Here is a 14,460-nt window from a genome sequence, read left to right on the forward strand (position 1 = left end):
GGGTGAAGTGAGAAATCGCAGAATCGCAAATTAGCTGACGGGTCCGAAGTCAAGATGCCCAGGCTGGCATAATTGTCTACGGCTACAGCTCAACGCTGGAGCATACACTTTCTGACAAAACAGACTTCCAATTATTCGATTCCGACAGGGCCTTACGCGTCACTGACAATCTGTCGCAATCGGATACATTTACAGCAAAAGTAACTACTCTATCTAAACATTAACTTACGGGTAGTCGTAAATTTTTGTGAAATCAAATGAGGACCATGAAAATTAATATGATGAAACAAATCAAGCGTTTTCTTTGTTTCGCTTGGCTGTTTCACTTCACTGGGCTTGTTTTCTTCTAACAGCCGTGACTTACAAGCGCATCCCCATCTGCAATGTCAGGGCAGGTTATTGCCGCCGGGAAATTCAGGTTTATCAGTGCCACGGGTTACCTTACACCAAGTCTCTCACAAATAAAATTTTAAATCTAGAGGTTATCGGATTCACACGAAATTCTTTCGGTTCGTTGACACTTCAACAGTCCTCGAAGAAAAGAACCTTTCTTCATATTCCTTACTTCTATAAAAAAAAGTGACAAGAAAAAAAAACCCAGTTCACCAAGCAGATCAAACTTTATATACCCAAAAGATTGCCACTTACCGCAAGTGAAGACAAGTTGATTCCCCAACGAAAACATGGGAATATGGGGGCCATTGCTCTGGGGGTGTTTCTGTTCTTTTATTCTCAATGTTAATAGAGGTTAGGAAGGGTACCACTGGTCCTCTCTATAGACAAACAGTCTGTGACTGTCCCGAGCCAAATGATCACCACCGTGAAATCTAAGTTGTGCTCTGTAGCAATGGGGCACGAGAGCGCAAACGAGTGGAAATAAACGGTGCGTGGTGGCGTTGTGTGTCTCGCCGGCGGGGACAGCGGAGGCGCGAGAGGCGGGCGGGCAAAAGGAGCGTTTAACCCGCCCGGGCGTCGAATTTCCCCGGACGGGCGCTGACGGGAAATCTGACCATCGTTTAACAGTGGAACAGATGAAAGCCTACCGTTGAAAGATCGGGGTAGGGTTGAGGATGTTCGGAACAGTCATGGCTATTGCTGCCTGTTTTTGAAACATGAATAGGAACGATGGAATCTGTATAATTTTCATGACACGGTGAAAAAAAGAAAGAATTAGGTCAGCGGTTGCTTTAAAAAAATCAAAAAAAGATGTGCTAGCTCCTTGAAAATGCTGCATGCTGCGCTCTCCGGTTTTCCTTCAACCTGTGCTACAATGTAATATTTTAACAAATATGACATTGCACATGACCTGCAGTATATACGTACGTGTGGACTATTTTCCAACTTTTGCAAAGCAACGAACCATCGCATTTTAAAAGTGAGAAAACGGGAAACTAACGTCGATGAAAACTTGCAAGGTAGCTTTATAACATGCAACATAATGCAACACTAAGTCTTACCAATGGGTGACAATGGAAGCAGATGTACTTAGACACAGACAATGATATTGCTTCAGTAATAAACTCTTCTTTGTTCTCAAACTGCCGAAAACTCCAAACTGTCCTTTGTTTCTAAACTTCCCTCTGAATGTGCCGCACTAGATAGCGATCTTAACAACAACGGACCACTCGGCAGGAAGGAAATCTTTTCCTCTCAATTTTGAAACAACACCGCAGGGTGGCATGACGGATATTGTTGGTGACTTTTCTTTGGCACGTATTAGCCACAGGTTTATCGCCCCCCCCCCCCCATTGTACGGAGGGCACTGAGAGACGCACAGGCTTAAGCTGTAATTGATAATAATTTTAATTATGTTACATGTCCTGAGGTCGGCACTTGTAAACGCGCCGGGGGGATTCTGGCAACAATTAGATTCAACTGTAGCTAGTTAACCAAATGATGTGGAAATGGGGTGGGGGGGGGGTGACTGGAGATATTTGTCGTCTAATTATTTTGAGGGGAGGAAGGGGGGTCTTTGACTGCCTGGTCATGGATTAGCTTTCTGAGATCTGCGCTGGAAGGCTGATATCGTTCAACGGGGGAACTGGGGAGAATTCGGCCCGCGAGATAAGCTTAGAAAAGATCGCTGTCATGTCGAGTTTCCGTACCTGGAAAGCCAGGGTATTAAGGCCGCTTAACCGTGCAGTGTTTTGTACACGGCGTGCGCGATCTGATGTTAGTCGGTAACCCCCGAGTGATTCTGGAGTTTTCCACAGTTTTCATAAAACACTTTTCCATCGTAGAACTTGCTAATTCTGACAACGAGTATAATGGCTGCCACTGGAGGGAAGCGTTTTTACATGAGAAAGCTGACGTCTCTCTTTTTGTGACCAATTTCCCCTTTAAACCAAGATCTCTTATTTTCTAGGTCCCTTGCTGCATTTTATACATCTAAACACGACGCAGAATCGTTCTAAAGCATTAATAAAAGGCCTCTCTATTTATCGCCCTGTGCTTCAGCTGGGAGATTTAACACTCAAACGGTTTCTCTGTGGACGGAAAATATGTATCGAACAAGATTTCTTTCAATTTAGATATTTTGGGATCATCTTCACATCTCGCTGAACCTTTTGTTTCAGAAAATATCTCTATACAAAATACCTCCTGAATACACACATACATGCACACACACGCTCGACCCACGCTGACCCCCACGTATACCGTTGTGAATGAATAATGCTATAAATACCATGAACTTGGCTTGATCCATAAATTGAAGACAGTCGACATTGACCCAAAAGACCCCCTCCCAAAAAAAACATGACAAAACAAAAAAAAAACGCCATAATGGCAACGCCTATATTGAATCCTATCAGTTTCCACCAATAAAGTTTAATTTGATAAAGTTATGGCCCGCTCCGCAGGGCGGGTCGATCGCCTGTCCGCGGTGGCGCGGGTCCGATAGAGGGAAAACTGAGGGACAGGAATAAGGAATAAAGAAAGGAAAAATCGCAGAAAGTTTAATATCAGTCGTGCTGTGAAGCCTCAAGTCCAACAGCCTAAGGCCCCGCGTTCCAATTACCATGCCAGTCCTTGCATGCTGTGACAAAACAAGCCCCTCGAAATCAGACAGTGTTGTTGTTATTGGAGCGGATCTATGCATAACACCGCGTGGCGTGAGAACATGTATATTATACAGAAGTAGGGGGTTTTTGTTTTGTTTTTGCCGAGCGGCGGGTCGGATAATCTCAGCCACGCAACAAAGAACCAATTCCTTCCCCCTGCCTGAGCTACCTGAGGCGCAGCGGATATTGTTGCTCTGGTCGGATTTGTTAGTCCGATTTTCTTGTTCTCGAATTATGCCGCGTACTAATCATCTCTAAGGCATATTGTTTTTGGAGCGCACGCGTCCACGGCGAAACTGGAAGAAAAAAAAAAGTTTCGCGTCTCGTGGGGTGTGGAATTTTCCTGACAACGATTCACGAAGAGAGTTGCATTTCTCCAATTCGCAGGGGCGTAGACGAGGTACGGACGACTTCAACTGACCTACGCGTGATTTCATTTTTTCTTTTTAAATTCCCTACAAGGAATCAGCGGAGAAGACATGGGAAAACTCCAGTTTGTCCCATTGTTTGTTTTCATAGTTCTACTTTGACAGCTGTAGCCCTCCTTATCAAAGTTTAGTGGCGTATTAGCCTCTTCAGAATAAAATGCGGAATGATGTTGGAGTGGACGTGCACGTTGGAGAAAAAAATAACATGGATCTGATGTCGAGCCATACTCAACCGACTCACGCGACGCTCAGAGTTCCCTCACTGTTTCTTGATTGTAACTTGGGGGAGTCCCACGTTTGTGTTTACTAACGGGTGAGTCGAAACTTTTGAGGAATTGTCAAGTTTGGATTCACTGACGCATTAATCTGTTACTTAACTGGAAGCAAACCAAAGCGATTGTTAAGTAGGCATGTAGTTTTACATGTAGTCGGCTCCTAAAAAGAACATGTATAGATATGGTGGCCCTGGAGGGACATAAATATTCACCTCTCGTCGCGACTATTTTTCCAGTATAAAATGTAAATGGCGCTGTTACAAAACGGCTGGAAGTTGCACTTGGTGGCAAACGGCAAATAAATGATGTAGGACCATGGGCCAAGAAACGTGCTCCGTCGTTGATCATTTGTCAATGGTCATTTGTAATTGTTAGTCGGTTAGCATGTCATACACTTCACGCTAACACAAACCTAGTCTGGCTCCTTGCTGAAATCCCGACTACTGTGGCGTCAATCTGTGTTGGAAATTGGGAGGATGGGGGATGAGGAAAGGTGGGGGATGACTCGTCCGGCCGTGGAAAATTTAAAAAAAAAGGGGGGGGGAGGACACCATATACACTATATAGGGGGCGATGTTCATGATAAAGATGTACATCTGTAATGTAGTATGTATCACATTCATGCAGAATCTTACATCAGAGTGGCATGTTTATGGCTTTTAAAAATTGCTTTCCCATTTTAGTGAAATGGCAAACAATTTAGTCTTTGGGAAATTCTACAATTCTTCACAATCCGCTTTAACTTTTTTGGTCATCACAAAAAAGTGTGTGTGTGTGTGGGGGGGGATGATTCAATAGTCTACCCCCCCCAAAAAAAAGTGGGGGTATGTACTCCCACCCCCATATAATGATGACTTAGAAACTTTTGCTCTAGAAACCAGACGACGCTGTGTATTGTTGGGCCGAATATCAAACCCCTCAAGTTACTGGAGAAATAAACGTTGCGACTAGTCGTGAATTTATTCACGACTTGTTGTGAAAAGTATTCATGACGTCGCGCAAAATATTTATAACTAGTCGCAAATAAATTCACGATGTACAAAAAAATATTCGCTCGTGAATAAAATATATTAAAAAAATATTCAGTCGTGAATAAATTCATGACGTCGTAGAAATATTCATGACTAATAATGAATCATTAATATTTACGCCCCTTCAGGGCCACCATAGTAACATGAATGGGTCACGTTCACAAGGCGCATTACTCCCCAAATTTGTTTTTATGTACCAGAGCTCGTGACTTAGGGGAGGGGATGATACACCCTTTTATAATGATTCCTGGATCAATTGAAGAGAAACGAATTTGGCGAACTAACCGTAAGTAAATAGACCTGTAACAAATGACGTCACTCTTTGTCTATCCCTAGGGCAATAAGGTGGGACGCGATCCATGAACCTCCCGAAGGGGAAGTGCACATGTAAACAAAGCACGACGTCATGATTTAGGTCTGTTGTCCTGCGGAATCTTTAAACAAATAATGAAACAATGTTTAGATTTCAGAAGGCAAAATCATAAGAAATTTACCTGAACACACTGTTATCCAAACTGTATTGTTAATAACATTATTACTTTCAGTAAATGTTCGTCAACTCTGTAAACATTGATCGTCTATGAATTTCCGAAACACTTAACTGACGACGGAGTGTCGGCAACTAATTAACTCGGCGCCCTCCTGTAACTCTAAGTTACCCCATATGTATTCCACACACAGAGCTGTCTCTGTGATTCAAAGTTTCTAATAGACGTGATATCAGACAAGGATATTACATTCAGCTACACCCTGCCTATTAAAATATAATATGTATGTATGTAGCCGTAAAAATATGTGAATGGTTCGGGGGGCGCACTGCTAGACCGGAATTAAGCTTTGCTGCGGCACTGGATATCGCCCAGTTTAGCATCCGTTTAGCATTGATGCTTAGGCAGAGTGTCGTCAACTTGACTTGACCTCAGATGGACCTGAGGACGGAGACTGACTCTAAGGTGCTTTTTTTTCTTCAACCTTTTCAGCCTTCGGTTTAAGGAATTATGGGTTATCTCCAGACATCACACTTAGAATTTCTCAATTCATAGTTCGTGCATTGCGGCAATTACCTTGAAAAAGTGCAACTTGGGGGTCAGTTGAGCTCGGAGGATAAACGCTGAACCAATTGGGTGTCAAATTTTTAATGAACGTAAGGAAGACACCATCCTTTCATCCAGGTCTGTCACAGGTTTCATTATACTGACGGCCCTCTTTAAATGACTTCAGTTTGCCTAGCAATCGGTTTGATGGGAGCTCTCAAGCAAAGTTACCTACACTTCACTGTGTTCCCTCCTGCATGTCCGTTCTTGGTCACTGTACATAAAAAGAGAAGGCGCGGTTGAATGTTCGCACGGTTTGCCTCAATGAAAAATTCAGGAGCGAAATTGGTCAAAATCGGTTGCTTTTTTCCATTAAAGTTCAAGATTAATATTCTAGTTATTCGCGACCTCACACAGTCTCTTTTTCCCCTTTCATCGGCCTTACCCCACACTTCCACTAGGACACGCTTTGGTCCCACCTTTTGTATTCTGCCTTTCCGGCAGACGCAATGGTAGCACTTTCCTTCCAGCGAATCGTGTCATGGATCCCAAGACTCCGCCTCTCGCCGAGAGAAAGATAACAGAGCCATGCGCACCCTCCTCACACGGACACCCAGCCGCTTCTCTGCGCGCCCACATCCAACACTCATTCATGAGTCACGGTAAGGCTGAATTCAACCCAAATAAACCAATCTACCGCATCTCCACTTTCCACGGTTAGGCCGCAGCTCGCCCAGAACCCATTCTAACCCGCTATTCACTCGCTGGGATGTAATAAATAAAACATTCCTCGTACTTCTGACATGTTCTCTTCTAACTGAGTACAATACAATTTAGAACACTTTCCACCCTTGCTCTTGAAGTGTATAATTATTGAGAGGGAACAAAAGTCTCCTCCGGAAATATTCCAGCTGTTAATATTTGTCCACGGCGAGACCGATCATTAGGTAGTAATCCAATAGCTTTAATTTTTATGATATTACGAACTGGGTGTGTGCACTGTTAGATAGCATAGCGTGGTCCCTCCTGGGGGGGGTCACCGAAAGTGAGGGCACACGAACGAAAAGTACGATGGCCAGGCCTGGCTCTGTTGCCGTGTCACGTAATAAACCTTAAACGTGGAATTAACAACATTCGATATGTTGTATTTGTTTTTCCCCGTCAGGCCTTTTTTTTGGGGGGGGGGAGCTAGATCTAGTGGACGGCATTTGAAGTATAGCCCGCAAGTGCGGAAAAGGTGGAGGCGTGTGGATCAGTGTGAGATGCACATAAATCACGCGCAACCTCGTAAGGAATCGCCGAAGTGAGACAGGTGTGGAAACAGCACAGGAAAACGGGGATACCGGAATGAGAGATGTCTAGAGACGGAAGGATGACACAACTGTACGATTTCTTTCCGGTCACTTTCTTCAGCGACTTTTTTTTTTCAAATTCCAGCTTCTTATAGTCACTGGCGTCATCTTGAATTATATTGTTATATTAATCATGTAATTATAGCGAAGTGGAAACACTCCAAACCTTAGCCTGGTATGAAACCACTTGATGTTTCTAATGCGGCTGCATTTAGTTTGAGGGTCTCAATTCTGGGACTTGAATTTTTTTGAAGTAGGGCTAAATTCGAAGACGGGAACAAAGCAAAGATTTGCAAAAACGCTTCATGATCGTTTACCAATCCCTTATCTGAAAAATTCTCCCCAAACATTGTCGGGCGCTTCCATTAGTTAACCTTTTGCTCAATTTGTGGTTCTGATCTCCATCCAATAATCCCAGTCTTCCCACAAACCATTAAAATTATTTCCATCACATCCCCAACATTTCTTATTATCATCATGATCATCATTTATTCATTAATTCATAATTACTTGCTCGGGGGAAATCGGAGTACCCACGTCGGTGTCCTTCTACAACTCCCTGCGTGCTCACCATTAACAGTGTCACTGAAAACACTATTGAAATCATGAAAAATTATGCAATACCTGCATAAATTATTCGTTCAAATGCATTTGACTGATTCCCCCCCTCCCCCATTGTATGTATCTCAATCCCAGTAAGAGAGAAGAAAATAATGTGGGGACAGAGACTAGTCTAACATTGTACGGTACTGCCGGTCGGTAACACTTCCTCCACGAGTCTGTTTCACAAAATGAAGGAAGTTCATACACGAGCGGGACCAATTTGTTCTCCTAAAAGAAATGCATGCATTGTATGAAACAATGAATGTTTCACATTCATGCAATGGTAAGAATAATTTCATTCGGTGGCAGGTGAAATGTTCCATTCCACGAGGCGAACATTCCATCTGTCACCCCATGAAAGTATCCTTACCATTGCACTCATTAAACATTTATTATTTGTATATCAACCGGCCGGTTTAAGAGACTGTAGATGACAGGCAATACCATCGCCAGAATCATCCCCCTCACTTCAATACAGCCGCAAGGGGAAGTAACAGGGCCGCTAAATTGAAGTTAAAACCCGTAGTCGTGAAACATATCGATACAATGGCAAGGGAGAAAGACAACAGGGCCAATTTCAAAGCGCTGCACAGGCGAAAAATTTGTTTAAGCATGAAAAAAAAACTTGCTTGACAAATCAAATTACCAGCCAAAGCTTCTTGTGATGCATATTGTTTTGGAATGGTATTTACCTGTCTTTTGGTTAGCATGACAATCACACAGTTTGAGCAAGTAACTTTTTTTTATAAAGCAAGTTTTTTTGTGCTTAAGCAAATCCTGTGCTTAAGCAGCTCTATGAAACTGGCCTCAGGGTGGCAAGACGACGGAGTTAAACTGGGTGATAGGAACACCTTCCCAAGTGCAATATACATTGAATATGAATATACACACCACTGACCTTCAAGTTACACAGAGTATTAGGTAATGGACAATGCACAAAGATCAGAGCACCTGCACCGCCGATTTCTCACGCAAATCTCTTCAATGCATCTCAATTAGCATTTTTTTCTCTTTCAGACATAAAATCGACCGACCGAGTTCAGATTCACCTTAAGGATTACACATCTTCTGAGAAGAAAGTTGATTGGGGTAATTTCAAAGTGTTTCTTTACCAGCGCACTCTCATTTGAAACGTTGTTCACTGGACATCTCGACTTTCTCCTTCCTATGCCCTCCTATGATGAATCACATTAAAGATGAGGACGCTGTGGGATCGCACGTCTCACATGACAATTGCAGTTACACCCAACAGAAGCCCTGCAACACATTGTCGCTGGTGCAAAAAAAAAAAGACTTTAACCCTGAGAAATCTCTAAACACATAAATGATACACTTACAATAAACGACTCAAGAAGAAATTCTGCCACAAACTTCTGCAACTTTTCCGTTGAGAATTAAAGCAAAACAAAAAAATCCACGGCATTTAACCCAACTGCACTGTGCCGTAAAATAAAATTAAAATTTAACAGAAACAGTATCATGGACTATTGTAGTCTGTGCTCCTATATCGCGATGACAAAAGCCTCAGCCGCGTTGCCGCACTCTCGGCCTCGTGCCGGTGTGACTAGGCCAGACGCACCGCTCCAATTGGACTCCGAGATGCCTCTCACGTTTACTTTTTTTTCAAGGGAGCGCACGGGGTGAAATGTAGCCACGCAATAATCTCATACCACACAGAAAAAAGGTGGTCGAGAGAGGAGCATGATTGCATTGAGTATAGGACAGGCTGGGGATGTGTTGTCCCGGTGGTGCTCTGGGAAGGATAACAGTGTGTAGAGCTGTTTATAGAGAGAGTCGCGTCAACCTCAGACTTTGGAACCAAAATGGCTGTTCATTATGTGTGAAGTACAGCATGCAATTTTGTGTGCTAACTGTCCATTAGCACTCTCTGCCTCGTGCCGGTGTGACTACGCCAGACGCACCGCATAATCCACCATTTTGGATCCAACAATTGAGACACTCATGTCGCAACTCTCTTCATAAACAGCTCTGACTGTGTGGCATATGAGACATCCCTATACGCAATGCGGCAAACACCTTGCTCTCATTGGTCAGTGTTGGGCGGGCCATTTGGCGTATGCGCGAGATGGCGCGCTAAATGGGACAGGCGAAAAAAAAACCCAAAAACAAAAAACAAAACACGGCTGCGATCTTACACATCGGCCGCATTCAAGATAACCTTCCTCGCTCGTCTCAACGAAAGCAGCCCTAATTAGGTTTCCCTTTTTGTAAAAACTGTCTGGCATAACGACGGCGTGAAATTACGAAGTAATTTGTGTTATGAAACATGGGGTATCCTCAAGACAGATTGAATTAAAATGTGCACGGGGACAGGTTTTCTTAGCCACGCACTGCGAACCGGTGGGTAAAAAAAACCCGCGGCTGCTTTATTATCGGAGAGTCACCAGTCTGCTTCTTTTCGGCTGGACATGATTAATTCAATCGCGACTAATGGAAATGCATGATTTAAAGGGGGCGATATTTCCCCGTTTGGCAACACTTGCAAACTATGATTACATTATGGGCAGCGCATGTGGGAAGTCAATTTAACGCTAATAAGAACGGGACAAAGTATCATTGCTAATCTGTTGTGAAAGTGGCAAATGGCCCAGAACAAAACGGTGGTCATGTTTTGCCCCTCGACAATATGCGACAGACGGGCCGCTGCGATTCCACAAGGCATACCTGCTGGTGACGGAGACATAAGCAACAAGACGGTAATGTACCAGTCAAGGTTTCCGTACAGACGACTCCGTCCGGACCCCGTGTTTACCCAGGGACACAAGGGGCGGAGAGAAACCGTTTAATTTCTACTTTTTCACCCATTCTGCAGCATGCTTGTAAATTGCTTGTTATCACAATGTTGTACTTGGCCACTCGAAACAAAACCGGGGGCTCGCTTTTTCGCGACATATGGGGGATGCAGTAGACCGTCTGTCACGCGTACAGCGCAACTCGCCCAAGCCAGTTCAGTCACAGACCTGTTGAACAACATAGGACTAGAGTTGCTGTGGACCTGAAACCAATTCCCTGTCTAGGCAAGCGTGTGTCCCCGCACTAAGACACCAAAACCACTTAAAAACTAATATCTCATCCTTATCCCAGACAACAAAAACGTGGTGTAAACGGAGAGAAACGTTCGTCACCTGGTATTTGATTCTGCGACAGCAGACGGCACCGGGGAAAAACATAACACAAATGAAAGTAACGTGAGGTGGTCGCGACTAGGTGTCGTAAAACTTTACGGCACGGAGGAGTAACAGCATGAAACGTAGTCACTGATCTTCCGTGCTCTCAGTACTCAAGGGGATCCTAGACAAAGACTTCTCAACTGCTGTGCTGTGTCGAGACTGGACCAAAATATCGAAGTGGGTGGGGGAAAGTAGAAAGTCTCTATAGCGGCCGAGTCAACTGTAACACCGCATGTTAGGTTTGTTGGTACCACGGTGGGCCTCTCGTTAAAAATGTATTACCCTTGTCCGAGTCCGGCGATTCAATTAGTGTAGAGATCAAGAAAACAGAGGAGGAGAGAGGAGGTAATCCATCAAAAGCCACTCGGACGAAGAGAACGGAATGAGCTCCAGTGATACAGAGACTTGCACGCTCTCCCTGGGTCCTTCCCTTTTTTTCGGGCGCGGGCAGGAAGCACACTTTCGCCTAGTGCCTATCAAAACGAGGGGCATATGTTGAAGAAGCATGGCGACGCTAACCTGAACTGACGGACTGCCAATTCTTGCGGCAATTTAGAGGAGAGGAGGGCACTTTGGGGGCCCCCTTAGCTACGACTGAGTGTTACGGCCTTCGTACTGCGATTTGAACTCGTTTGGGAGAAGACTTTCTTTTTAAGCTCTAGTTTTTCTTTTCAAAGTTTTTGTCGTTAATTAAAAAATATTAAGCTGCAAATAGCGCTGGAATCAATATAAACATTGGCCCAGCATGGTATTCATGGGATATGCTAATGAGTATGACGTCATAATATACTACTGTTCTAGTTCAGTACAAGAAGATGGTTATTTAATACATGCGGACATGCCCTGTAAATGCTCTGTCGGATGCAAAAATAATTGGAGCTCCAAAACTAAAATTTCTCTTTTCAGAATTACAAAAGTGCCAAAATGCCGAAAAATGGCAAACGTGGGGTTCAGTCGACACTCAGTCATATTTCCAAAACTTGGGCAAGACCCCCCTCGAAGCAAAGCTCCCCTGTAAGAGAGATGTTATACGCAGTGGACAACTGAAATATTTAGCGCGCTGGTGCTTAAAACCTCCAAACTCAAGCGATTATTTATTTTTCCCACGCAAAAATGCACTTGGTTCCCGCTCGCCAAATGAATGCCGAAACTTTTGAGAAAGTTTGCTAACTTTGCCAGAGGATGAAAATCGACGCATTGCTCCTGGATCGGAGTCCTTGCATCGCGGCACGGCCCGTTAACTACCTGCTTGGCTATGTGCGCTGCGCGAAGGTCGACGAGCGGAAAACATTTTTGGACGGAAAGTTAAAACTGCAAAAAAAAAAGGAGCCTACCCTTTTTCCGTTCCAGAAGCTCAGCTGCAGCCGTCTTGTTATCCCGAGTCAGCCCCTGGCCCAGAACATTGCACCACTTTCCGTAGAGCGCATTACGCAAAATCTCAGGACTGATGTAGTCGTGCGGGAGCAGGGCCTGGTCCATGACAGCTGGCGGTTGACGATTTTTTTTTACCCCGAGCAGGTGAAGGGAAAAGCTGGACTGTCACTTCTATCTGCCGCAATCACTTGTTTATATAGAAAATTTTCCCTGGCCGAGCAGGGATCACCCATTCAAGTAGCAGTCGGGGATAATGAGCGGCAAATATGGCTCTAACAACCGAGGAAATACAGCTCGGTTGACAATCACGGCCCCACCGAACAAAGGGCTCTGTTTTGCCGATTGAACATAATAAGTGTCTCTGATGATTATTATGTGCCCTATCACCGGCCTGGGCATTTAATAGTGCATTTCCAGCGGGTCGGGTACACTTGACAACTCGGCCATGCACCTGCAGCTTGGGGGCCAGCGCGTGTGCTCGCTCCCCGGCCGCTTACATCGCAACAAAAGTCGATCGCTTTTTCACTTACTTCAATGGTGAGGAACGAACATGATGAATTGTCGGCTGCCTGCTATGCTTGTTCTAATAGCTCAATTAATATAAATAAATAACAAAACGATAAATGTTTCGGGAGCGTGCGGGGCGCGAGTGCCCGTGCAACAAGGCAACCTGCCATTGGCGCTCAGGCGTTGGCTGTTTGCAAGCGGGCACAATCGTGCCGCCTGTTCGGTCGGTTCTGCTCGCTCGGCTCGACCATGGCACCCCCACCGCCGGGAGCCAGAACAACCGGTGTCTGCTGCCTAGACAATGCCCCCCAAAGACGGTCAAAGCTAACACTATCAGGCCTGCTTCGCTCTGTTTCAATCGGAGACGACTAAGATTGGACGAGAGCAGCGCGCTCTCCGCTGACGGGCTTTGCAAGTGAACGACGGCACAACATCTCAACGTGTTCCGAGCCGACGCGCCGGCCAACTCACCAGGGTCGGCAGGAGGCGCGCCGAATCACAGACTCGTTCGATCAATCTCAACCCTTTGTTCTGACTCAATCGGAACTTTTTAATGCCCAAAACTGAATCACCAAGATTGACCAAAGATTTATCTTGGCGGCCGAGCCGTCAGCCGGGCTGTTCAACACAATACAAAGCGACCTAAACCGGCACTTTCGGCCCATCTGCGCACCAAAATTTGGCCCGGTCCATAGGCAAGACGCCGGGACAACTGCCAACCTGTAGCCCCTACTCACCTTGAAAAAGACCTAATTAACGATCTGGGGGACTCTTGGGGCAAATTTATCGCCAGCGTCTTGGCGAAACGGCGAGATGTCGAAAAGACATTTTCCGCGTCTTGGCACGAAAGCAGCATTGTGTAATGGGCGCATATACAAGTACGCACTACACTATACGCACACGCTCGCTATTGCGACCCGCGCCGACAACCTATTACTCCCCCTTACTCGTTGCCATTTTATCGCATTTGAGACTTGCTGTCACTCTTGTCCGAAGGAGGGAAGTAGTCCAGATTTCACAGACAGACTTTTTGTCCTTTTTGTAGTTTCACTTTTTCAATGATATTTTAGTGTGTTTTAAGCCCGTTATGTCTGTGTGGAGTAGGTGACGGTGGTTCTACGTACACAATGCATATTAGGCGAGCCGTGAGCATACCGGCAAACGCTTGGCAAGGCATTACGCTCTTGAACCATCGACCAGCCACAGTGATGTCGGTTTCAATCTCCGAGCGGCTTTGATGTCTTTTGTTTTCTCACATATTTTTCAGGCTTTTTCTTTGTGGTGGAACAGAATCCTTTGTTATTAAAGATAACAATTGGAAATAATAACAAAACACTTAAACACGCCTACTGCAGTGCGGCATGGGCTGAAGAGGGAGTTGAACTGAACGCGCGGTGACGTAGGTAATTTCCCTCGTTACTACACATATCACTGCCGTGCTCGTCGCTTGCGTTAGACTAACACTTTACTTAAACAAATAGTCCATTTTGTTTTTTTGCTTTTTTCCTTTATGCTGGCATTGTTTTTGCCCCTTTCGTTTGGTAAGTGACATAGGAAAAATCCTTGTCTAGGCTTACACGGTGTTAAGAGTCCGACCAGTACC

The 14,460-nt window shown here is 44.8% G+C and overlaps 1 protein-coding gene across 4 annotated transcripts in view; it reads right to left on the reverse strand.

Moving 5' to 3' along the window:
* Positions 1 to 14,460, reverse strand: part of prdm12 (PR/SET domain 12) — a 44,450-nt gene that overhangs the window by 14,343 nt on the left and 15,647 nt on the right. The window contains exon 3 of one of the 4 annotated variants that reach the window (XM_087143505.1): positions 6,066 to 6,104. The exons of 1 other annotated variant lie outside the window; for it this stretch is intronic. Coding sequence is in view for 1 of the 3 variants with exons in the window: in XM_022250580.2 (XP_022106272.2) it covers positions 12,311 to 12,455 (145 nt within the window). In the remaining 2 variants the exon portion in view is untranslated. Of the gene's footprint in view, positions 1 to 5,860; positions 6,017 to 6,065; positions 6,105 to 12,310; positions 12,493 to 14,460 lie in introns of those variants that run through there. 2 more of the 4 variants (XM_022250580.2, XM_087143506.1) reach the window with 2 other exon arrangements.

This window comes from Acanthaster planci, linkage group LG11 (assembly GCF_054643075.1).
Source record: "Acanthaster planci isolate LZ-2023a linkage group LG11, COTS_SCS, whole genome shotgun sequence".
NCBI classification, from domain to species: domain Eukaryota; kingdom Metazoa; phylum Echinodermata; class Asteroidea; order Valvatida; family Acanthasteridae; genus Acanthaster; species Acanthaster planci.